Source organism: Panthera tigris, chromosome B1 (assembly GCF_018350195.1).
Source record: "Panthera tigris isolate Pti1 chromosome B1, P.tigris_Pti1_mat1.1, whole genome shotgun sequence".
Classification (NCBI taxonomy): domain Eukaryota; kingdom Metazoa; phylum Chordata; class Mammalia; order Carnivora; family Felidae; genus Panthera; species Panthera tigris.
In genome coordinates, this window is record NC_056663.1 from 148,338,567 (window position 1) to 148,365,583 (window position 27,017).

At 34.8% G+C, this 27,017-nt stretch overlaps 1 protein-coding gene across 5 annotated transcripts in view; it reads left to right on the forward strand.

Moving 5' to 3' along the window:
- LOC102968284 (UDP-glucuronosyltransferase 2A1) overlaps positions 1-27,017 on the forward strand; it is a 61,451-nt gene that overhangs the window by 31,709 nt on the left and 2,725 nt on the right. For 2 of the 5 annotated variants that reach the window (XM_007086907.3, XM_042982738.1), the window contains 4 exons: positions 17,796-17,944; positions 20,642-20,773; positions 22,873-22,960; positions 24,209-24,428. In XM_007086907.3, the coding sequence (XP_007086969.1) occupies positions 17,796-17,944; positions 20,642-20,773; positions 22,873-22,960; positions 24,209-24,428 (589 nt within the window). Of the gene's footprint in view, positions 1-6,108; positions 6,833-17,795; positions 17,945-20,641; positions 20,774-22,872; positions 22,961-24,208; positions 24,429-27,017 lie in introns of those variants that run through there. The other 3 variants (XM_015539645.2, XM_007086905.3, XM_015539644.2) reach the window with 2 other exon arrangements.

Genomic DNA, 27,017 nt, shown 5'->3' on the forward strand with positions numbered 1-27,017 from the left:
TTCCCCCATGGTCTTCGGTTAAGTTTTTCAAGGTCCACATATGAGTGAAAATACATGATATCTGTCCTTCTCTGATGAATGGATAAAGAAGATAATCTTCAATATCTACTCAAAGTCACATTTAAGTCTGGGAAATAAATTAAAATAGTTTCCATGCTGTTTTCGGAATACTTGCTATAAATACACATTCAAGGTTAAGGGGTTTAGAGAAAACATTTTACAAAGAAATTGACATTGCAGTCATGAACTGCATTGTTTTAATAAATTATCCATTATGGTTTACTTCTTATTCTAATGACTTTCTGATTCCAAAATCATCAATATTATATATGTGTGTGTATCTATGTTCATAGTGATGTTCATATTGTTTTTTAAAGTTGAACATATCTATCTACATAAAGTATTATATCTTATATAATATTATATATAGAATACCCTATGTAATATCATATCTAGTTAAACATGCATATGTGGGACTTAAAAAAAAATACATATGTATGACATCTTCTAATATATGTAAAATTATATATATTAAATATATAATTATAAATTTATAGAATTACATAATTAAAATATCTGTATATTTTATAATTTATAATAATTTACGTATATAAATTTAAATCTTGACTCTGTGCAAAACTATAACTTGGCAGTGGCTGTAGGTTTCTTTGAATTTCAATATGGCAGTCACATTCTTTTTAATTCTTAGGTATTTAATATATTTTTCTTATGGTTAGTGAGATTTTCCATTTAATATTAAATAGAAGTTGGTATTATAGGGCAGTCTCATATTTTATTTCATTTGATTACTATTATTTTTTAATTTACATATTTAAATTCATGTTAGTTAACATTCAGTGTAATCTTGGTTTCAATGATTCATCACTTAATATAACACCCAGTGTTCATCCCAAGAGCACTCCCTAATGCCCATCACCCATTTAGCCCGTCTCCATCCATTTCCACTCCAGCAACCATCAGTTTGTTCTCTGTATTTAAGTCTTTTATGGTTTGCCTCCCTCTCTGTTTTTACCTTATTTTTCCTTCCCTTCCCCTATGTTCACCTGTTTTGTTTCTTAAATTCCACATATCAGTGAAATCATATGATGTCTGTCTTTCTCTGACTGATTTATTTTACTTAGCATATTACTGTAGTTCAATTCATGTTGTTGCAAATGGCAAGATTTCATTCTTTTTGATTGCCGAGTACTATTCCAGTGTGTGTGTGTGTGTGTGTGTGTGTGTGTGTGTGTGTATCCATCCCACATCTTTCTTATCCATTCATCAGTCAATGCACATTTGAATTTTTTCCATAATTTAGCTATTGTTGATAGAGCTGCTATTGGGGTGCATGTACCCCTTCAAATCAGCATTTTTGTATCCTTTGGATAAATACCTAGTAGTACATTTTGCTCATGTGTTGATAGAAATAGAAATACCTTTGTATTCATGAGTGATTATAGATTCTGAATATGTTTCTATTTCAATATTTTCCTATAAGATTGTACTGTTTTTTTGGTGTGGGGTGGGGGAGATGAATGAAATGAATATTTCTTCCTCTTCCTTCCCACCAACCTTTGGAATAAAGATTTATTACCTGTAATTTTATTAGTGTATACCTGTAAAATCATATGGGGGTAGTATTCTCTCCATGCAAAGGAATTTGACTGCTGTCTCTGTTCTTTTAACAAATGAATCTATATGGCAAATATTTTACTCTGGTTGCAAAAAAATTTTTTACAGGTCTATAGACTAACAATTCTGAAACTATTTTATGTGTCTACTAAAACTGATCAAATAAGTAAGCATAAAGTGGTATTGGAGACAGGTTTCTCACTGTTGAAAGGACTTGGGAATAAACAGAGAAGGCTAGATATAGAAACAACTATAGATAGGGATTTATAACAGTATTAGGATGTGCAATTATATTTGCTTGTTTACTTTCTGATTAAAACTAACATGTCGGTAGCAATGAACACATTTAGCATTCTCATCTTGATTTTTAAAGGCCATTCTCTACTAAAATGAAACAGTGTTCCTTGGAGACATGGTTGATTTTAAGGTTGAGGCAGTGAAAATAGTAACTAAGCCTGAAATATCTTATAGTAATAGAAAGTGAAAATTGCTTTAAAAGAATGGGGTCATATCAAAAGGAAATAGGAAACAATATATGGAAAAGTTTCCAAAATCTGGGACAACCTGAATAATAAAAATAAATAATGACAATAGCTGAGAGGCCCCTGGGGGGGGGGGGGGGTCTCAGTTGGTTAAGCATCTGACTCCTGGTTCTGACTCACAGTTCCTGCGTTGGAGCCCTGCGTCGGGCTCTACCCTGACAGCACAGAACTGCTTGGGATTTTTCTCTCTCCCTCTCTCTCTGCCCTTCCCTGGCTTGCTCTCTCTCAAAAAATAAATTGAAAAAAATTTTAAATAATGATAATAGCTAGATAAAATATATAAAATAAAATAAATTTATATGCATTATACTGATATGCATAAATAAATTAATAAACAGGCAATTTCTTAAATGCCAATTAAAAATAGAAAGAATGATGGGGCGCCTGGGTGGCTCAGTGGGTTAAGAGTCCGACTTCGGCTCAGCGTCATGATCTCCTGGTTCATGCGTTGGAGTCCCGCACAGGCTTGGTGCTGGCAGCTCAGAGCCTGGAGCCTGTTTCAGATTCTGTGTCTCCCTCTCTCTCTCTCTCTCCTCTCTTCACACACTATCTCTCTCTCCTTCAAAAATAAACATTAAAAAATTAAAAATAGAAAGAGTGAAAAAATTTTAATTATGTTTTTAATAATAACATTTTACATAAGCATAATAAAATGATCAAAACTAGGATTCTTATAAAATGTCAATTATCTTTCTAATTTTTTTCTTTCCAGTAAATAATGCAGGTTCCCCTCTTGCATTTATTTGCCCAGGGTCCTTACTTTTTTCCAACTTGTGATAGTTCACACAGTCTTTCTTTGCCTCTTCTTTATGAAGAGTATGAGGCATTATACATATATATGTATACATATATATCCCTCAACTTGGGTTTTCTGATATATTCTCATGATTAGAGTGGGATTCTACATTTTCGGTAAGAATACTACAGAAGCAATTTGTGTCCTTCACAGTGTGGCATATCTGGAGGTACAAAATATAAATCGATTATCACTATTGATGATAATTTTTATAATTTATATAAGATAGTTTCTGCCAGGATTCTCCCTATGTAATTAATACATATCTTGTAGGGAGATACTGTAAAACCATGCAAATTATACTAACCATATGTTTTCACATATTTTTACAATCCTTTACAGTAAAATTCCAGTTAGTAACTACATAAGGAATCATGAAAATGGTAATTCACCATTAGGCCAACACAATAGTGATAGAGTAATAATTACTGCAGGGTATAAAGAAGTCTCAATACTTCACTTGTAACTTTTTTGTCTAAAATTATTATTAAAAAATTAAAAGAAACTGGAAGATATGTTTGAGAGAACTAAAATTTAGGGCTTAGTTTTGCAGTCTGGTTGCATGAAGAAGAGCCAGCTTTAAAGAGTAGAAAAGGAGTTGAGAGAGGAGACACCAAGTAGGTCAAACCAACGTTTGGATGCAGATATCTTAGTCTAATCTCCATGTCTCTTAACCATTCTATCCTATTTCCTATTCCATGTGTTTTTATTCAGAACTTAATTCTAAAGACTATCTTTAAGATTTCTCTTCTGGGTTATGTTTTATTTCTACAGGGGTATCTAATTTACTCTTTACTATATCTATTGAGTTTTAAATTTCATTTGTTGAATTTGTAATTTCTAGAAATTATTTTTGGTTCTTTAGTAATTTTTCACAATTATTCTTTTTGTTTTTTTTTTAATTTATTTATTTTGACAGAGAGTATTTTAGAGAGAGAGCACAGATGGGGGAGGGGTAGAGAGAGGGAGAGACAGAACCCCAAGCAGTGTCAGTGCCATCAGCAAAGAGCCGGATGGAGGTCTCAAACTCACAAACCATGAGATCACAACCAGAGCCCAGATCAAGAGTCTGATGCTTAAGCAATTGAATCACCCAGGTGTCCCGGCAATTATTCTTTTTAATCTCTTGCTCCTTATGCTTTTAGGCTTTGCTTTCATCATCTTAAACACTGAAAAAAATAATTATATACTTCATTTCGAATAATATTTCAAATCACTGTGTTAGTATTTATGGTCTCTGTTTCTGTTAATATTTATGGTCTCTGTTAATATTTATGGATCTCAGTCATGAAGCCTCCTTTCCTTATAAACAAATTCTAATTATGCAGGATTGGCTGCAGATTTGACGCTAGATTTATCTTTGCATCTTTTAAACAATTCTACTTTGGGTCTTCTTTTTAGTGCAACAGAAAAACTCTCAAGGGACTTGAAATTTCAGTATGTCCCTGTCAATTTATCTAATTGAATATAATTTTGTCACTGAATATAACATTGATATAACTATGTTACACTTCTTAGAACATAGATACATTAGTATTCTCTTTTACTTCCAAATGATACTTTTCAACCTGGTGGCTACCAAGCACTCTTAAAGACTTAGCTAAAGCATTATTGCATTATTCTCTTCTTCCAGGAAGCAACTTCCTTCATGGGCTTGCCTTCCTCAACTCGTTCTGACCATCTAAGATCCATCTCCATTATATTTGTAGAATAAGTATTGGTTCCAATGACATTTTCTTCAGTAATCTGTGAACTCATTTTGAACCTGAAGTGGTCTTTCTTGTTTATGCCCTGTGCATAATATAGAATCTGGCATACACTATGCGCTAAAAACTTGTCTTTTGGAGGTAGGAAATATTAAAGGATTTGTAGAGGAACTGAAATTGGGTTAAAGTATAGATGGATGATTGCACACAACATCTACACTTCTAAATTGTACCCCTCCCTTGAGATTGTAGTGTTCACAGCCCAATTAATATTTCCACAGACATGTCCAATTATTAACTCACACACTGAAGGTCAAAAACCTTTCCGTAGCTACTACTTATCTAACATTTTGTGGTTTTGCTAGTCATTATCCATTACTCCGGTTGGTCAAACCACAAACTGAGCACTTCTCTGTTTTTTAAGACTCATTCTGTGATTTCCATTCACAAACCAATATCATATTTTCCCTGACACTCATCAAATCTTGTTTTCCTAATATTTACTTTTAGCCTGTTACAGATTGTTTTTTCCCTACCACTCAAATCCTATTTAGATTCTGGAAGAGTTTTATTATAGGACACATATGATCATTTTCTGGACATGATTTGAAAATCTAAGTAGACCTCTTTTGTGGAAACTGAAATTGATCCCAGAGTATAGCACTCAAGACTCTCCAAAGTGTTCTGTTTTAACTAGTATTTTCTTTGTCTGTACTGTTCTGTGTTAGCCTTGACTCTATGCATACTGAACTGATAACTGCATACTTAAATGGCCATCATTTCCACATCATCATTCTTTTTCTCCTTGTCTTCCATTCACCTTCAGAACCCATCTTCTGTCATGTTTGCTACTGGGCTCAATGAAAGGCACCCACATCCTGAAGCTTTGTGAGATTTTTTTCCACATTGGAGTGATAGCATCTTCTGGAGCCTGGAAATATTGTACCTTAGTATAATATTTAGCATACTCTTCCTATTGTTATTGTGATGTGATGTGATGTGTGCATCTTGTCCACATACTATCATACAACCAAATTTATGTCAAGACCTACATTTTTGTTTTCCCAAATTTTCAATCATCATGTTCCATAAGATATACCATATTATTTACTAGACTTTCTTAAATGGGTTCTATTGTAATTAAAAAGTGTCCATTGAAAAGTATCATTTTTATTTTAATATATTTGAAATGAACTCCTAAAATGCTGCAGCCATTTCCTCCAGAATATTTAAATATTTCATGCATTCTCCTAACAAATATCCTATAGTATTGTGCCCGGTGCACGCTACTGACAAAGTTCTCTACATGGTATCATTTCCTAACTCTAGAAATTAATTTTTAACTTGATCTGTATCTAAATTGCGTCTTCAGCTCTGTGCTCTGCAAACATTTAACCTCTGCAGAGCAGTGTCTGAGGGAACCGCTGTCATGGTCCCTAACAAATGGATTTCAGCAATTGTGCTGCTGCAGCTCTGCTACGCTGGCTGTGGACTCTGTGGGAAGGTCCTGGTGTGGCCCTGTGACATGAGCCACTGGCTCAACCTAAAGATCATACTGGAGGAACTCACAGAAAGGGGCCACGAGGTGACCGTGTTGGTGTCTCCACAGAGTTTCATCATCGACTACAGCAAGCCTTCTGCAATGAACTTTGAGGTGGTCCCTGTGCCACAAAACAGAGAGACTGCTGAGAAAACGCTAAATGACTTTTTAGATATAGCTGCTAATGTTATGCCAACATTGTCACTCTGGCAGTCAACGATGAAACTGCAACAATTCCTTCTTCAAATAACTGGGCATTTAAAACTCCAGTGTGAGAGTATAGTCTACAACCAGTCAATGATGAAGAAACTCCAGGAAACGAACTACAATGTAATGGTCATAGACCCGGTGTTACCCTGTGGAGAGCTGATTGCTGAGTTGCTGGCAGTCCCTTTTGTGTATACAATAAGGAATTCCATGGGTTACACGCTGGAAAAATATTGTGGGAAACTTCCGGTTCCACTTTCCTATGTGCCTGTTGCCGTGGCGGCACTATCAGAGAGAATGACCTTTCTGGAAAGGGTAAAAAATTTAATGTTCTCCATTTTCTTTGACTTCTGGATCCAACAATATGATACTCAGCTTTGGGACCAGTTTTACAGTGATGCGTTAGGTAAGAGAGTGCTCCTCATTCTAAAGGAGTTAAGAAACTTAGGTGGTTTAAGAAAAGCCTAGGAAAATGAAAAGAGTGTATTTTTAAGTTTCACTTTCACATGAAACTTCATAAGTGATAGCAATGACTGTTATCAACAACCAATTGGGAGGGAGAGGCAAGAAAAGTCTTGGTTACCCTTTCTTTAAAGTCATCTAACCATTTTGTAAGAAACCTTGATACTTAAAGATTGTTATCAAAACAAAACAAAATATGAAACATACTAATAAATGTCAACCTAATGGAAGATGTATTTTTTGTCCAATATAGGGTATCACAAAAAAGTCTTGTACACTGAGTTTTTATAGTGGAAGAGATTTGACTTTTTATTGGTCAAAAAAGTGTAACATTTGTTGTAAGAATAATATAATCTCCTTGCCTTATTCCACTAATAAACTGAAAACTGAGCTATATTAACAATGGGATTAACTTTGCATGTAATTTATTTTGTCTGAATTGTGACCCACAAATTTTGAGAATCATGGATTATTACATTCAAAATTTATAGTATTCTCTGTGTTGAATCTGAGTCCCTGACATTCTTATCCCTTTCGTAAATTTCGGATGAAGCTTCAGTAAGTCTTAAGTGAACTGTTTCATCGTAGCTAGTCATACTGAAAAGTTTCCTAGGATACTTTGTACTTCTTCAGGGAGTACTACACAGAAACCTGAACAATGAAATGGAAAACTGTAAAAAATTATAGCTTTAGGTGTTGAAAGAAGCATGTTTTTTTTACTTCACTACTTACAAATATATTTCATCTATTTTTAATGGTTTGCATTTTTCTATCAGGAATGGTTTTGCTTTGTTATTTTTACACAGATAGCTCTCATTTGATTCCATCAATATTAACTAATTTAACTCTCTGATTGTATTAGTTTTGTAGGTCTGCCACAACTAAATACCACAGACTAAGTGGCAGAAACAACAGAAATTTGTCTTCTCATAGTTTGGATGCTAGAAGTCCATAACCAAGGTGTTGCCAGGCCAGTTTCTCTTCAGGCCTGTCTCCTAGCTTGTAATGTGACCACTTTTTTTGCTATGTTCTCTCATGGTATTTCCTCTGTGTATATATAATCCCAGTGTCTCCCCCTCTTCTTATAAGAAGACCAGTGATATTGGATTAAGGCCCACTCTTAGGACCTCACTTAAGCTTTATTATGTCTTTAAAGGACCTGACTCAAAATATAATCAGATTTCAACATATGATTGTTAGAGGAACACAAGTCAGTCCATAATGCTGACTTCCAGTAGATACCTTTTTTCACAAACGGATATTCAAAGGAAGCCACTTTAAAAATCCTAAGGTTTATACATGATTTAAATCTATACTATGTCAATTTCACAGTAAATAATTCAAGCACCAGAAACACTACCTGGGTGTAGGCAGTGTGTTGGGCTCTATGGATTTAAAGTAAATCAGACAGTATCTTGGCCTCAATTCTATTGTCAGGAAAAGAAATGCAAGATATAAAAAAATAAATATATTCTGAAAACTAAGGATGTTTTCCTAGTTCTAATCAATAAGTTTTTAGGACATTTGTCATATTATGCATAAATAGGGGAAAGTTATAAGATTCTGTATGTATAAATTTTATGGATTAAATGTAGTCCTTAGGATCTATGGTAATTTTTCAACTCTATCATCTTTAACAAGTTTGTTTGTTTGTTTGTTTGGTTGTGTACTTTTGTTGATTTTCATTCTCTCATTTTCTTTATCAGGAAATTCTGAATGCACCATGAATATGATTTAATTCTCAATCTCATAATAAAAGATAACTAATACAAATGGGTAAAAAAATTCAAACGGAACAAAAATATATATAATGAATAATAACTGGCTTCATATTTCCTCTACATAAGTATTATTAACTATTCTTGTCATTACATCAAGATATTATCTATGCATCATTAAGCATAAGTATTTATATATGTCTTTTTTTTCTTTTTTGCCAATAGGAGCAATTACTAAATATTCATTTTGCCTTTCTTTTTAACAAATATATATTTGACACAGAATATTTTAAAATCTACATTATTCTTTACATCGACTTAATTGTAGTGATGTCAATGGATCTAACAAATCATTAAACTATTCATTCAATATCTACTCTCCTAGCAACTATCAAGTATATAATACAATATTGTTAACTGTAGTGACTATGTTGAATAATAGATCCCCAGAACTTCCTCATCTTGTGGTTGGAATTTTGTACCTTTTGACCAACAATCCCCATTTGCCCCAGCCCCGAGCACTGTTAACCAGCATTCTACTCTCATTCCCGAGTTTGGTTTATGTTAAGTGAAATAAACCAGACAGAGAAAGACAAATACAATATAATTTCAGTTACCTGTGAGAAAAGCAAACAAACAAAATGACAAGCTCATAAACAGAACAGATTGGTCATTACCAAAGCAGGGGTGGGGGCTGGGTAAAATGGGTGAAGGGAGGCAAAAGGTACAAACTTGCGGTTATAAAATAAAAAGTCATGAAAATGTAATGTACAGCATGGCGACTATAGTTAATAATACTACATAGCATATTTGAAAGTTGTTGACAAAGTAGGTCTTAAAAGTTGTCATCAAAAGAAAAAAATTCTGTAACTACTTATGGTTATGGATGTAAACTAGATGTGTCGTGTTGACCATTTAGCAATATATGCAAATATGAAATCACCATATTGTACATTTGAAATTAATACAATGTATGTCAATTATACCTCAATATAAAAAAGGAAAAGAAAGATCTAAAATCAATAATCTAAATTTCCACCTTGGAAAACTAGCAAAAGAAGAGTAAATTAAATTCAAAGTAAGCAGAAGAAAATAAATAATAAGAATTAAAGCAGAAATCAATGAAACAGAAAACAGGAAATCAACAGAAAAAATCAAGGAAAAAAAATGTGATATGTTGAAAAGATCAATAAAATTGATCAGACTCTAGCCAACCTAAACAAAATAAAAAACTTAAAAGAAAGGATATCACTACGGATGCTATGGACATTAAAAAGGATAACAAGTGTACACTATGAATAATTATTTGCCCACAAATTCCATGAAAAACACAGTTCCTTGAAATACATAATTTGCCAAATCTCACACGAGGACAAGTAGACAATCTAAATAACCCTGTATCTAATAAATTGGGTTAATAATTACTCATCCAAGACAGAAAGCACCAGGCTGTTTGTTGGTGAATTTTACTAAATATTTATTTTTTTCTTAAATGTTTATTTATTTATTTTGATAGAGAGACAGAGAAAGAGGCAGAGAAAGAGGGAGAGAGAATTCCAAGCAGGCTCCATGCTCAGCATGGAGCCCAACATGGGGCTCAATCCCATGACCATGAGATCATGACCTGAGCCGAAACCAAGAGTCAGATGCTTAACTGACTGAGCCTCCCAGCTGCCCCCTCTACAAAATATTTAATAATGACATTATACTAATTTTCTATAATCACTTATAGAGGATAGAAGCAGAGGGAATACTTCCTAAGTCATTCTATGGTGCCAGTATTGTCCAAATATCAAAACCAGACAAAAACATTACAGCAAAAGAAAACTATAGACCAATATTTCTCATAAACATAGATCCAAAATCCTTAACAAAATATTAGCAAAGTGAATCCAACAATGTATAAAAAAAATTATATACCATCATCAGGTAGGATTTACTCTAAGTATGCAAGACCAGTTCACCATTCAAAAATCAATTAATGTTACCCATCACAAGAGACTAAAAAAAAAAAAAAAAAAAACCAAACAAACAAAAAACACAAGAGGATATCAATAGATGCAGAAAAATTATTTGTTAAAATCCAACCCCAATTCATGTTAAAAATTCTCAGTAAATTAGGCATAACAAGGACTTTCTTCAATTTGATAAATAATATCCATAAAAAACATATAGCTAAAAAACAAAAACAAAAAAAGTTAAAAATAAAATCCTACAGCTAAAATCATCTTTAATGATGGAAAACTGAAAGCTTTTCTTCCAAGATCGTATACTAGGCAAGATGTCATCTCTCTCCATACCTCTTTAATGTAATACTGAAAGTTCTAGCTAAGGGACTAAGACAAGAAAAGGAAATAATAGAGAGGCCAGGAATAGACCCACACAAGAGAGTCAACTGATCTTTGACAAGGAAGCAAAAGTAGTACAATAGATAAAGATAGTCTTTTCAAGAAATGATGCTGGAACAACCGGATATCCACATGCAAAAAAAAAAAAAAAAAAGCATGTAGGTACAGAACATACACCCTTCACAAAATTTAGCTATTAGTGAATCATAGATCTAAATGTAAAACCCAACACTATAAAACTTCTAGAAGATAACATAGGAAAAAACATAGATGATGTTGGGTATGTCAATGGCTTTTTATAAACAACACCAAAGACACAAAATAAAAATAATGAATAAGCTGGACTTCATCAAAATTAAAAAACTTCTGCTCTATAAAAGACAGTGTCAAGAGAATGAAAAGATAAGACGTTGATTGATAGAACATATTTGCAACAGGCATATCTGATAAAAGATTGTTATATATGTTTTTAAACTCTTAAAACTCAATAATAAGAAAACACATAACAATTAAAAATAGGACAAAGAGAGACACCTCATCAAAGAAGATATACAGTTGGCAAATAAGCATATATAAAGATGCTCCATATCATGTGCCATGAAAGAAATGCAAATTAAAATAATAAGATAGTACTCTACATCTATTAGAATGGTCAAAATGCAGAATAGTGACAAAGGCTAAATGCTGGCAAGTTGTGGAACAGGAACTCTCACATTCTGCGAGTGGGAATGCAAAATGGTACAGCCACTTTGGAAGACATTTTGGTGGTTTCTTACAAAGATAAACATATTCTGAATAACAGTGGTGACAGTGGACATCCCTGTCATATTCCTGAACTTAGGGGGAAAGCTCTCAGTTTTTCCCTATTGAGAATGATATTAGCAGTGGGTCTTTCATATATGGCTTTTATGATCTTGAGGTATGATCCTTCTATCCCTACTTTCCTGAAGGTTTTTATCAAGAAAGGATGCTGTAATTTGTCAGATGCTATCTCTGCATCTGTTGAGAGGATCATGTGGTTCTTGTCCTTTCTTTTACTGATGTGATGTATCACATTGATTGGTTTGTGGATATTGAACCAGCCCTGCATCACAGGCGTGAACCTCATTTGGTCCTGATAAATAATTCTTTTAAAGTATTGTTGGATCTGGTTGGCTAATATCTTGTTGAGAATTTTTGCATCCATGTTCATCAGAGAAATTGGTCTGTAGGTCTCCTTTTTACTGGAGTCTTTCTCTGATTTTGGAATCAAGGTAATGTTGGCTTCATAGAATGAGTCTGGAAGTTTTCCTTCCATTTCTGTTTTTTTTGGAACAACTTCAAAAGAATAGGTGTTAATTCTTCCTTCAATGTTTGGTAGAATTCCCCTGGAAAGCCATCCAGCCCTGGACTCCTGTTTTATGGGAGATTTTTGGTTACTAATTTGATTTTCTTCCTGGTTATGGGCCTGTTCAAATTTTCTATTTCTTCCTATTTGAGTTTTAGTAGTTTATATGTGTTTAGGAATTTGTCCATTTCTTCCATATTGCCCATCTTATTGGTATATGATTGCGCATAATATTCCCTTATTATTGTTGGTATTTCTGCAGTGTTGATTGTGATCTCTCCTCTTTCATTCTTGATTTTATTTATTTGGGTTGTTTCCTTTTTCTTTTTGATCAGACTGGCTAGTCATTTACCAATTTTGTTAATTCTTTCAAAGAATCAATTCCTGTTTCATTGATCTCTTCTACTGCTTTTTGTTTTTACTTTGTTTTTGCTTTTTCTTTCTTTCTTTCTTTTATTTATTTATTTTTTTATGATAGCATTGGTTTCTGCTCCAATCTTTTATTATTTCCTGTCTTCTGCCAGGTTGGGGTTTTGTTATTCTTTTTCCAGCTCTTTAAGGTGTAAAGTTAGGTTGTGTATCTGTGACCTTTCTTTCTTCTTTGGGAAGGCCTGGATTGCTATATACTGCCCTCTTATGACTGCCTTTGCTGTGTTCCAGAGGTTTTGGGCTGTGGTGTTATCATTTTCATTGGCTTCCATGTCCTTTTTAATTTCCTCTTTAACTTCTTGGTTAGCCCATTCCTTCTTTAGTAGGATGTTCTTTAGTCTCCAAGTATTTGTTGTCTTTCCAAATTTTTTCTTATGGTTGATTTCGAGTTTCATAGTGTTGTAGTCTGAAAATATACATGGTACGATTTTGTATTTGTTGAGGGATGATTTCATCCCAGTTTATGATCTATTCTGGAGAATGTTCCATGTGCACTGGAGAAGAATGTGTATTCTGCTGCTTTAGGGTGAAATGTTCTGAATATATCTGTTAAGTCCATCTGGTCCAGTGTGTCATTCAAAACCATTGTTTTCTTGTTGATTTTCTGCTTAGATGAACTTTCCATCTGTAAGTGGGTGTTGAAGTCCCCTACTATTATCGTATTATTGTCAATGTGTTTCTTTATGCTTGTGATTAGTTGATTTATATATTTGCATGTTTACACATGGGGGCACAAATGTTTAGAATTTTTAGGTATTCTGGGTGGATAGACCTCTTAACTATGATATAACACCCTCCTTCAACTCTTGTTACCATCTTAATTTTAAAACTTAGATTGATATAAGTATGGCAATTTCGGCTTTCTCTTGGCTACCATTAGCATGATAGATGGTTCTCCAACCCTTTACTTTCAATCTGGTCTTTAGGTCTCAAATGGATCTCTTGTAAACAACATATAGATGGATCTTGTTTTCTTATCCTTCTATTACCCTATGTCTTTTGATTGGAGCGTTTAGTCCATTGACATTTAGAGTCAGTACTGAAAGATATGAATTTATTGCCATTGTGTACCCTATAGAGTTGGAGTCACTGGTGGTGTTCTCTGGTGCTTTCTAGTCTTTGATGCTTTGGGACTTTTTGTTTTGTTTTGTTTCATCATTTCTTCCTTCAGAGAGTCCCCCTTAAAATTTCTTGCAGGGCTGGTGTAGTGGTCACAAACTCCTTTAGTTTTTGTTTGGGAAACTCTTTATCTCTCCTTCTATTTTGAATGACAGCCTTGCTGGGTGAAGAATTCTTGGCTGCATTTTTTCAGATTCACCATGTTAAATATATCCTGCCACTCGCTTCTGGCCTGCCAAGTTTCTGTGGATAGGTCTGCAATGATACTGATCTGTCTTCCCTTGTAGATTAAGGACTTTTTTCCCTTGCTTCTTTCATGATTCTTTCCTTCTCTGTGTATTTTGTGAATTTCGCTATGATATGCCTTGTTGATGGTTGTTTTTTGTCTAATCTAATGGGAGTTCTCTGTGCTTCCTGGATTTGGATGCTGTGTCTTTCCCCAGGTTAGGAAAGTTTTCTACTATGATTTGCTCATATAAAACTTGTACCCCTTTTTTTCTCGGTTCACCTTCTGGGAACCCTATGATTCAGATGTTATTCCTTTTTTAATGAGGCAGCGAGTTCTCTAGATTTTATATCACACTCTTTTGCTTTAGTTTCCCTCTTTTTTTCTGGTTCATTTTTTTCCATAAGTTTGTCCCCTATACTGCTGATTCACTGTTCTGTTTTATCCATCCTTGCCACCATGGCATCCATTTGAGATCACAGCTCAGTTGTAACATTTTTTATTTTGTCCTGACTAAATTTTAACCCTTTTATCTCCCAGAAAGGGATTCTACACTTTTTTCAATCCGAGCTAGTATTCTAACTATGATTCTAAATTCTGGTTCAGACATCTTGTTCATATCTGTTTTGACTAAGTCCCTGGCTCTCATTTACTCCTATTCTTTCTTTTAGAGTGAATTCCTTTGCTTCATCATTTTGAAGGAAGAAAAAGAATAAAATAAATAAAAATTTAAAAATCAAATGAAGGATTCTAGATCCTAGGTGTGTTTTGGTCTTGTGGATGAAAGAAGCTTGGTAGAATAGAGAAAAAAGGGAAAGAAGAGAAAAGGAAAAAAAAGAAAGAAAGAAAAGAAAAGGAAAGGAAAAAAGGTTGGAAAACGTATGAAAAATTTTAAATATATATATAATAAAATAGATTCAAATGAAATGAGGAAAGTAAAATGAAATAAAAAATTTAAAAATACAGTAGAAAACAATAAAGAAAAATGTTTTTTATAAAGCATAAAATAAAATTAACCCTTTCTCTTTCTGTATTCAAGAATAGGAAAGAAAAGAAAGGAAAGGAAAAGAAAAAGAAAAAGAAAAAAATTGAATAGATGGATCAGAGAAAAGAATAAATATTATTGAAATTACATCCAGTTTGCCCTAACAGTCAAACTATGAAGCACTTTATAGTCTATAAACTAGCAGGCAGAGAGACTGGTGGTGTTCCTCTAGAGCACAGTTGGAACAGTTGGACGGACTTGGTGTAACGGCTCTGTTCTCCACTAGATGGTACTGCTTAGCTTATTGGTGTGGATCCTTATGGCACATGTACACGTGTATGCACATGCATAGAAAAGGTAAAAATGGTATCACCTGGCTACATAGTCTCTGGCAACAGAACTCTGTAGTCTCTCCCACCGGCAATAAAACACCCCTCCTTTGTCTCTGGCTACTGTCCACTCCCTACTTCTACACTGTCATGATCAAGCTGTCAGCCTACCAGATGGCACCTCTCTCCAAAATTTTATCTCAGATGAGGATGTGTTTCTAAACCCCTCACTTCTGAGGTCCCTGTGGCTTTGACCTGCTCTGACCATCTGGGGGAGTATCTTGCCGAGCAATGGCCAGGTATCAGCCAGTCCACAGGAACATTTGTGTGACCGTACTGCTGCAGATGCCAGAGACTGCGGCCAGGTGCCAGCCTGCCCCAGAAAAAGTCCATGAGATCATGTAGAAGCAGCGTTTCAGGGATTATGGTAAATCAAAACACACATCTGGCGCGAAGCTTCACCTCCCTCTAATGTCTTTGTTCCAAGACCAGCAAACGTGGATGTTCTCTGGGGTCTGCTGAGACCTTTGCCTGTGAGGAGGCCGCACAACCTCTACCAAATGTCTTTTCACCAGGGGAACTGCCTCTCTCCCATGTGGTCCGAGGACCCCTCAATCCTGGGGATTGGCCCTTCCCACCAGAGCTCCACCAGTTATCGAGCTGTGGAGTTCCAGAATCTGTGCTCCCTGTTTATAGAGTCCTAATCATATTTAAAGCCTCTCCTTTCTCCTTTCTTCCTTTCTTGTTCAGTCCCTTATGGGTATTTCCACTCGTTCACTTTCTCTCCAGCTACTTTCAGGGAGAGTGCTTTTCCTGTACTCTCCCCTCTGTCTCTGTCCTCTCTTCACAAGCAAAAATAGCTCCCTACACTCTGCAGCTTCTCTCTCCCAGTTCACCTCTGTGCCACATACCTGCCAAATTCTGTGACTCAAGTTATGTAGATTGTGGGGTTGATCCTCAGATCAATCTTACAGGTGTGCAAGATGGTTTGTTGTTGCATTTCAGGGATGAGTTGAATTTCTAGCTGCATTTTATGGACAAGAGGAGCAAAATCTTCCATGTTGCTCTGCTATCATGGTCCCTCCCCTTATTTCCTTTACTTTTGATTGCCTTTGTATTTGTAACTGTGCACCACTATCTCAAATATAGAATTTTAGTCAATACTTTAATTTGGGTATTTCTTAAAATGTGATCTGTACATTATACACAGTAATTTCACCAAGGGAGTTGGTAATCAAGACCGGATGTCACACACATGGAATAAGACAACTAAAGTACATAAATATATTGACATGGAGGTTGTGAGGTGGGGTTTTCATCCAATCTCTGGCAATTTCAAGTTAAGTTTCCTTGAGAAATTCCTCTTCATTAGTAAATTAAGGCATCTGACCATTTAGCTTCAGATGTAAATTCAAGCACTACAAAGCAATGACTATAGAAAGAGAGTCTATCCATTCTGTGTTGCACATGATCACCAAGTTTGCTTATAATCCTTAAAAAAGGAGATTTCTCATCTGAATTTTTCTTTATTTAGGGCAAAACATGTTTCCTGTGTCTAAAACTGGTTGATCTGGTCATTTGCAAACACTCGTTCTTCTCCACAAATCTTCTAAAATTAATACGTAGAATATCCCTTTCAAAAAATATAATTCAAAGATAACACTAAAATAACTGTGTGATATTGGTGACATGTATATTTCACATTCCAAAGGGGGTTGTATTGGGTATGAATCAGGGAATTCCTACTAAGAAAATAGTGGCAAATCAGTTGTAGTGGAAAATAATGGCATTTTATTGAGGAAGATAAAGTAAACAAATACTGGTGGGATTCTTAAACAATAGGAGTAAATCAGAGACTATAACAAGCTGGAAGATAGTTAGAAAACCATTGATAGGGAATTTGGTGCTGATATGCTGGGGCTAATCTGTCATCTGCCATTTAACCGGAGAAAAACAATGAGTATTAAGTTCATCAGTACATGGAGTTGTGGTTAAATTTTAGATTGAATTTGAAGTTGTGAAACTTCATTTGCATATTACTATTCCTACCCAAATATATTCTTACCTTCTCTCCTTCTCGCCTCTCATCCTTCTTTTCCTTACCCCCTTTCCTCCCTCCCTCCCTCTTTCCTCCCTTATTCTCTTCCTTCCTTCCTTCCTTCCTTCCTTCCTTCCTTCCTTCCTCCAACCCCCACCCCACTTTCTTTCTTCCCTCCTTCTCTTTCTCCCTCTCTCCTTATAATCTTAATTTCCCCTTCCTTTTAACTAGATGTGATCTTCCTTTTCACATCTTCCTTTTCCTCTAGATGTGATAGATAGCTAGAGGACAAAGATTTCCCTTGTTTGTCAGAAAATTAGTGGTACATTTTATCCTAAAACACATATATGCTAATAACTTTCACTTACCTTTTTTTCATTTTCTCTAGGAAGACCCACTACATTATGTGAGGTTATGGGGAAAGCAGAAATTTGGCTAATCCGGACATATTGGGATTTTGAATTTCCTCGTCCATACTTACCTAATTTTGAGTTTGTAGGAGGGTTGCACTGTAAACCAGCCAAACCATTACCTAAGGTATGTCTATTACAGTGGAGGATGTTTTGTGTACCGTATGATATAATCCTATTATTTCTTTATTTAAAGTGTGCTGCCTCAATAACAGAGATATACTATTTGCTACTCCAAATCTATTTTACAAACCATAGGAGTCTTTTATGAATTATATTACCTTTTTGAACTTCACTTTGATATTTCAGCTGAAGAAAGAAGTGATTCAAGTGGCATGTTAAAATATCAGTGTGTTGAGCACCTGGCTGGCTGGGTCAGTTATGCAACTAACTCTTGATCTCAGCTCAGTTCATGATCTCACAATTCATGAAATCGAGCCTCCATGTCAGTCTCTGTGCTGTCAGTGCAGACCCTGCTTGGGATTCTCTCTCCCTCTCTCTTTGCCCCTTCCCCACTTGCACTCTCCCTATGTCTCAAAATAAACAAATAAAATTTAAAATAAAACATCAATGTGTCTATAGTTTGGGTACTGTATGGAAGGAACAGGAAGCTATAGCCTTGGAATTCCCTCAGGAAAGTGCTTTGGTCTTCCTAACAAGTGTGATGGGGTTATGAGGTGAGACAGTTACTATGATTCCTTGAGCGATAACGATGCCTTCATGAAAACTCTCAGATAGATTTCACAGACTTTGGTCAGTAAGAAGTAAGTGTTGACAGAAGACATGGAATTAGGTAGCAGTTCTTGGATAACAGTGACCTTTACCGAGACAGAAAATAATTCACAGAAAAGCTTTTTTGAGATGACAAGGATGGATTCAGTTCAGACCTATTCACTTTTAGGAGCCAAAGGAATTTTCAGGTGGATATTTCTAGGAATCATTCAGGTAATGCAAAGTCTGGGTTTCAGAGAGAGCATTAGGAACAGATTAGGTAAAGTAGTCATAGAACTGAGAAACCCAGTCACTGAATTTGTTCTTTAGTACCATGATGCCTGGTTTCTCTGAAGTAAAAAGGAAAATTGTGTACCGCATTCCAAAGTCACCAACAAATAAATATTGATAGCCAAAAATGTTGGAAGAAGACAATATTGAGAAGTAAAAGAGAATGAGAGAAAAACATGATAAGAATATTGTATTTAAGTCTCTTTATCAATAACTGTCTTTATGAAAGAATTGAAGAGGCAGACACTCATTTGCTCGTGTTGCAGATAAACAAACAATCTCTGAGACAATTGCAGGTTAAATAGTGCTCTTAGGAGAGTTCTCAATTTCTATTTAGGGTAAAATGCACATTTAAGTTTAAATCTTATGGCAGGATTCTGGATATACTTTTCTTACCACTCAAGTTATAGCTGCAGGTAAGCTCTACTGAGTGTTATTATAGCAGATAATGAACCAGTATCTAAACAGAGTTACAGAAAGAGATGTGACATATTCCTTGCTCACTAGATAAAATCCCATACCACACTATTATATTTATCTTCCCATCCTCACTTTTCACACACACACACACACAATTTCACAACATAGTTCAGACATGTTTTTGTAAAGGAGGAAAAATTATTCCATCCCAAGCCCAATTACTAATACAAACATTTGGACAATATGGACACCAATCATAGCTTATATCTCTGATGAAAAAATTATGCCAGTCATTGGATACACAGAAAAAAAAAAAAAATGAACAACAGCCAAATCAAGAATCCAAATCCAGCTGCTAGATGTGTAAGGCTTCATGTACGTGTGTGTGTGTGTGTGTGTGTGTGTGTGTGTGTGTGTGTGTTTATTCAATCACTGTCCTTAGGGTGGTAAATCAAAATGGCAAAACACCAATTCCTGGGACTTCAGAGATATTCTCCTAACATTAACTAAGCTAAAATAGCAATCTACTTTCATTTATGACATCATCCTTTCCCTAGTAATTTTACTACCTTTAAATTGATAAATACATTGAGAAATAAATATAATTGATCATTGTAATAAATATATTGAGAAATATTACAAGGAAGCCACAATAGTTGCACAGGGCATGCATAACAGATCTCTAGAAGTTGACATTCACATAAATTATGATACAAAAGACTGTAATCCCAGACTTTGCAAAGCCCAACCTGCATAACTGTAAGTGGTGACCCAGAAAATTTTATTTGTCGAAAAATTTATATTTACCAGTGCGCTAAGGCTCAAGTTAAGGGCAGGTCAGCTACTTGTGGGAGGGTAGACAAATAATGTCTCATAAATGCTATCATGATAGGACAATAGCAGAAGTTTACCTTTTATTTTTTTTCTTTTTTTTTTTTAATTTTTTTTAACGTTTATTTTTGAGACAGAGAGAGACAGAGCATGAACGGGGGAGAGTCAGAGAGAGAGGGAGACACAGAATCCGAAACAGGCTCCAGGCTCCGAGCAGTCAGCACAGAGCCCGACGCGGGGCTCGAACTCACGGACCGTGAGATCATGACCTGAGCCGAAGTCGGACGCTTAACCAACCAAGCCACCCAGGCGCCCCAGAAGTTTACCTTTTAAAACATATAATTATATATTGAAGTTCTAAAAAATTCATTTGTAGGCCTATTAGTCAGGAAAAGAATAAACACGAGAAAAATATCCTGAATGCCTAATAGGGCGTTAGATTGATTTTTTAATAATTTATTGGATCTAAATTGACATGGTACAATTTTAACACATGTCATGCATAAATGAGAAAACTTTTCTCCCCCTATGATCCTGCATATTTGCAATGAAAATAATTTTGTCTTTGTAGGAAATGGAAGAATTTGTCCAAAGTTCAGGTGAAGATGGTATTGTGGTGTTTTCTCTGGGGTCAATGGTCAGAAACCTCTCAGATGAAAAAGCCAATCTCATTGCCTCAGCCCTGGCCCAGATTCCACAAAAGGTTAGTACAACATTGGATCCTGGTGCAAAGCAACTTTGCCAAATGGAGAGAAAGTGTGGCTAACAGTTCTCTTTCTAGATCGAAGTTGAAACACTGAGCATAACTAGTACCATCTGTAAGTAAAATTTTCTAAAAATATTAAAACGGTGTATTGGGGCACATTTGATCACTTGTTTAATAAACTTTTGCGTTGCTATGGAAATACATCTTTTTATACTATCATTTATTTTCAATGAAATAGAGATTAAAATGTTAAGATCCCAATAACCTTTTGAAATCTTAGGACCTGCGCTGAGTACTCCTCAAATTCTCAAGAATGTTAACTCCAAGGTCCAGGAAAGGAGAGAGGTTCTACATAAAGTAGACAGGAATCATACTCAAGGATATACTTTATATCTCTAGGTTTTATTAAGATTTTATCATGATCTAGTTGGTTTAGAAATAGAAGCTTCATCTTTCTAAACTGAAATTTCTACAAACACAATTAAAAATCCTAGTATTATTATCAAACAGTATGTATTTTCTGATTTATGATACTCAATTAACTTTTTGTTGTCATTATAGTTCGAGATTTCTACTCTTTATATACTCCTGTTCATTAAATACCCTAGAATTCATTATATTGGCATATTAGTTAAACTATATAAAACTCTATAACCGTGAGTGCACTAATGAGGCTTGTTAAACCTTTGAATTTTTATTTCTAAGCTTTTCTGCTAAAATTTTGCCATCTGAGAATGGGGAGAAAAAGGAACTCTCTTGCACTGTTGGGAATGCAAACTGGTACAGTCCCTGTGGAAAATAATATAGAGGTTCCTCAAATAGTTAAAAATAGAACTACCCTATGATCCAGCAATTTCACTGCTAGAGATTGACCAAAGAATACAATACTACTGATTCAGAGGGATACATGCACCTGATGTTATGGCAGCACCATCAACAATAGTCAAATTATGGAAAGGGCACAAACGTCCATCAACTGATGAATGGATAAAGAAGATGTGGTATAGATACACAGTAGAATACTATTCAGCCAAAAAAAAAAAGTGAAATCTTTCCATTTGCAAAGACATGGGTGGAGCTATAGAGTATAATGCTTAGCAAAATAAGTCAAAGACAAATGCCATATGATTTCACTTATATGCGGAATTTAAGAAACAAATGAGCATAGGGGGAGAAAAGAGAGACAGACAAACCAAGAAACAGACTCTTAGTTATAGAGAACAAACTGATGGTACCAGAAGGGAAGAGTTTGGGGGGACGAGTTAAATAGGTGATGGGCATTAAGGAATTCACTTGTTGTGATGAGCACTGAGTTATGGAATTGTTGAATAAAATAAAAACTTAAACAGTGTGCCACTTACTTATATTCAATCTGAACTTAGTCATACAGAGCTCACCCCTAAAAGTATGTAACAAAAGGTTAACATCCCAAGAAGATACTTTATTAAATAATTACAGAAGGCAAACCTCTGTCTCCTCCTCCTTCCAACTTCAGAAGGAAGGAGAACAAGGCAGAGAGAAAGGAAGGAAGGAAGGAAGGAAGAAAGGAAGGAAGGAAGGAAGGAAGGAAGGAAAAACAGAAGAATGGAGAAAGAAAAAGAGGCAGATGGAGGGAGAGAGGGAAGAAGGAAAGAAGGAAAGACTATCATTCAAAAACCAGACAATACAATTTTAAAGCTAATTATATTTCTGGAAAACATTGCATTTGAAACATGAGAGTTAGGATGGCCTTATGACATAAATAAATTTACACAGTATTCATGTTTATTTTAATGTTTTTTAGAACCTCCACACTCTGGTTGATTAAATTAGTCTTTTCTCTCTCTTCACTTACAATCTCACACCTCAATACTTTGAGTGACAAATATAAAAATGATAAAACTATATTTAATAGACTATTAGCACAAGCCCTTTTTGACAAGGTTGATGTAAACAGTCCCACTATATCTCCATGTTTGCAAACTATCCCTTATGTCCACTTTTCTCACTATCACATAAAGTAGTGGTGGGCTACATGACTTATAAATAACTCTATAGCCTTAAGTTGACTTCATTGTGTGTTTTCACTTGCAAAATTAAAGTACTGTCTTCCACAGGTTTTATGGAGATACAAAGGAAAGAAACCAGCCACATTAGGAGCCAATACTCGGCTCTATGATTGGATACCCCAGAATGATCTTCTTGGTAAGACTGAGGAGAAAAAAAGCTGTACAATTGGAAATGGACAAGTAAAGTGACTGTTTAACAACAAACAAATTCAATAAGTATGTAATTAAAAATGTCACATTTTAGGCTAAAATGAAAAACACAAGAAACAAGTGTTGGCAAGGGTGTGGAGGAAAAGGAACTCTCTTGCATTGTTAGTGAAAATGCAAACTGGTGCAGCCACTCTGGAAAACAGTATGGATGTTCCTCAAAAAAAAAAAAAAAAATAGACGTGCCATATGATTTGGTAATCACACTACTGGGCATTTACCCAAAGAATATAAAAACAATAATTAAAAGGGATATATGCACCCCTATATCTATAGCAGTATTATTTACAGTAGCCAAGATATGGAAGCAGCCCAAGTGTAACCAATGGATGAATGGATGAAGATGTGGTATATTTACACAATGGAATATTATTTAGCCATAAAAAAAGAATTAAATCTTGCCATATGCAAAGACATGGACGGATCTAGAGAGTGTAATGCTAAGAGAACTGAGTCAGAGAAAGACAAATACCACATAATTTCACTCATATGAGGAATTTAAGAAACAGCAACAAAAGAAATGAGCATAGGAAAAATAAAAGAGAGACAATGCAAGAAACAGACTCTTAACTACAGAGAACAAATGGATGGTTACCAGAGGGGAGGTGGGGGAGAGGTAGATCAAACAAATGCTGGGGATTAAGGTGTGCCATTATGGTGATGAGCACTGGGTGAAATATGGAATTATTGAATCACTGTGTTGTATACCTGAAACTAATAGAACACTGTATGTTAACCATACCGGAATTTAAAATAAAATTTAAAAAATAAATTAAAAACTAAAGCTAGAAAAAATAATAAAATGTTACATTTTACTTACAGTTTCAAAGCAGAAATAATTTGAGAATTGGCTCTGGATTTTATAGATTCAATGCTTTCTTCGGTTCACAAAAGAGCATCTTCAATTAAGACTCTCATTATTCTTCAAGTTTCAATCTCAGTTCAGGTGTTACTTCCTCAAGCAAATCTTTCTGCACAATGCAGAAGGAACTAATTCCTCCTTTCCTGGGATCATTGTTTTCTATGTGCATAGAAATAGCCCATGTGCTCAGCTTTTGTGGAAAATGCTGCTTTCTTCACTGACTTACCCTGTAGTTTTTTCCCTGTCTCTTCCTGAAACTCTGTTAACCTGTCTTAATGAAATCCTCACCCACTTCTCACCCAATTCCCGAACTAGGTCATCCCAAAACAAAAGCTTTTATCACTCATGGTGGAACCAATGGGATCTATGAAGCTATTTATCATGGGGTTCCTATGGTGGGAGTTCCCATGTTTGCTGATCAGCCTGATAATATCGCTCACATGAAGGCCAAAGGAGCAGCTGTGGAGGTGAACATAAACACAATGACAAGTGAAGATCTGCTCAATGCCTTGAGAACAGTCATTAATGAACCTTCGTAAGTACTACTGCTTTTAAAAGCTTACCATTGTTTATACTGCCCATCACTCCTGGAAAAACATCCATTGTCTCATGCCTTTTAACTGATTTATTTTCAAATAACAATAACATTATCAATATAAGAACCACTCTATTATTTCATTTCCCATACACTGGAGTAATTTGCTGAAATTGCAAAAGAAGACTAATACTTCAAATATTTTATCAATGTAATTTCAAAATCAATAATTTCCATGATGACATAAACTCCCAGATATTTTTTAATAATCTGCTTATATGTATAGACACACATATATATGCTTATTTAAATAGTATAACCATTCAGTAAGTACAAAATTGGAAGTAATAATTAACACTGCCATTCAAAAATACCCATCATTAACGCTGACTATATACCATTCTGCAGTTTATGAATATACACAGGGAGGATAAATATAGAGTAGGCAATAATTTTATAAATATTGGTTATTACTATGTGTTGATTTTTAAACAAAATTTTGTATTTTATCTGAATTAGGTAAAGATTAATTGCAATAAATCAATAAACTATATTGAACTTCAGGTATATATCATTATGGTTTTTTTTCCCTGAAAGATCTCACCAAGATTAAGAATTAATACATGAACTCAGTTTTGTCTTTATTTTTAACTATGTATTTTTAATTTTAGCAATAGTTGAACTCCTGCTATAGAAATAATCTCTAATATGTATTACTTAAAATTTTAATTTGTTGGCTTGCCTGAGTGGCTCAGTCAGTTAAGCAGGTGATTCTTGATTTCAACTCAGGTCATGATGTCACAATCCTGGGATCAAGCCCTATGTTGGGCCCTGCATGTCCCCCAACTCGTGATCTCCTTCTCTCTCTCCCCCACCTCCAAATTATTTTTTAACATGTCAATATGTATGCCACTTATTTTCCTCATATTTACTCTTTTGGCTGTATCTTAAGGGAATCTGGATTTGCCATTGATTCAGAGATTTTTTACTCCAAAATATTTTGGATTCATTCTTAACTGAATATATTGTATGAATTCCCCGAGAACATGTTTAGCCTTATTTGCTGAATGCCTTGATATAAGAATGACACCTCTCTGAATATAATATATTTAGCTCTCTCTTTTCTTCAGAACTGTGTAAATATTACTCATGGTATTCTGGCTTTAACTCCTTCTGTAAGAACTTGAAGCTTGTCTGATTATTTTTGGTTGTTTCTTTTTCAGTTTGGAAAAAAATCATCTTTTTTTCTAAATTCAGAAACCTAGTTAATGATGTATCTTTATCAGTTATTGTCTACACTTTTCCTGGGTTATGGTATGTCCTTTCAATACTATTAATCTAGAATAAAAAATATTTAATTTTTTTCTTCTCAGAAAATTTTTTGTTTGTTATTTATTAGAATGTTTGTTACGTTTTTTTTCTATTTCAGAGACATCAAAGTTCAATGTTCTCTATGTTAAAATATTTTGGATTGTTTTGCTTCTGTATTATTTTCTAAGTGTCCTAATATTTTTTACTTTTCTTAACTCATTGAGATTTCCTCAAACAATCCATAATTAGTAAATTTACTTTTTGCCATTAAAAAATTACTGTTTCTGGGGCGCCTGGGTGGCGCAGTCGGTTAAGCGTCCGACTTCAGCCAAGTCACGATCTCGCGGTCCGGTCCGTGAGTTCGAGCCCCGCGTCAGGCTCTGGGCTGATGGCTCGGAGCCTGGAGCCTGTTTCCGATTCTGTGTCTCCCTCTCTCTCTGCCCCTCCCCCGTTCATGCTCTGTCTCTCTCTGTCCCAAAAATAAATTAAAAAAAAAAAAAAAATTACTGTTTCTAATTTCATTATTAATCCTTTAAGGAGGTATTTTAACCATTCAAACAGCCCATTTCTATCCTTTATCACTGTTTTTTGTTTTATAACTTGATTTTTTAATCTTTTGTTGATCACCATTGCATTCTTATTAAAATTCAACTCTCCTTAAGCTATGTATTATGCCTAACTACATTCTGAGTCCATCATTTTTATGTTTCCCCCCAATATTGTATATTTTTTCATCTAGCTCTCTCGGTGTTTGTTCTGAATTTGTACAGGTGCCTTGTATTTAAACTTGTTTCCAGGTTATCTGAGACTCCATTATTTTATTCAGAGGCAAAACTCAAAGGATAGTTATCACATTCTGTTTATATTACTGAAATCTGAAATTCAGGAGGTAGAGGAGAAGGTAAACTCAAAGGCAATGTTGTGCAGCTTTTTTTTTTTTTTTTGGTGGAACTAATCTATGTAAAACCATCTATTCAAAGCCCTACTTGCAGGATTTTTTAGACAAAGGGGTCAAGGTATTGATTCCCAAGCGGGAGAACACTCAATGTTTGCTTTATATCCAACTTAAAAAGTCAGTGCTAGTAGTTCATTTCCCCCTCTCACACACATTCCAATCAAATGATTTTTATTAAATGCATTTTAAGTCTTAATTTTCAAAATAGTCTTGGTATCATCAATTCAGGAGCTGGATCTAGGGTTAAGAGCTTCATCAAGGCTTACTATGATCTTCTGTTTCTCATAAATGATGATCTCGATGTCTAATGCATTAGACTTGCT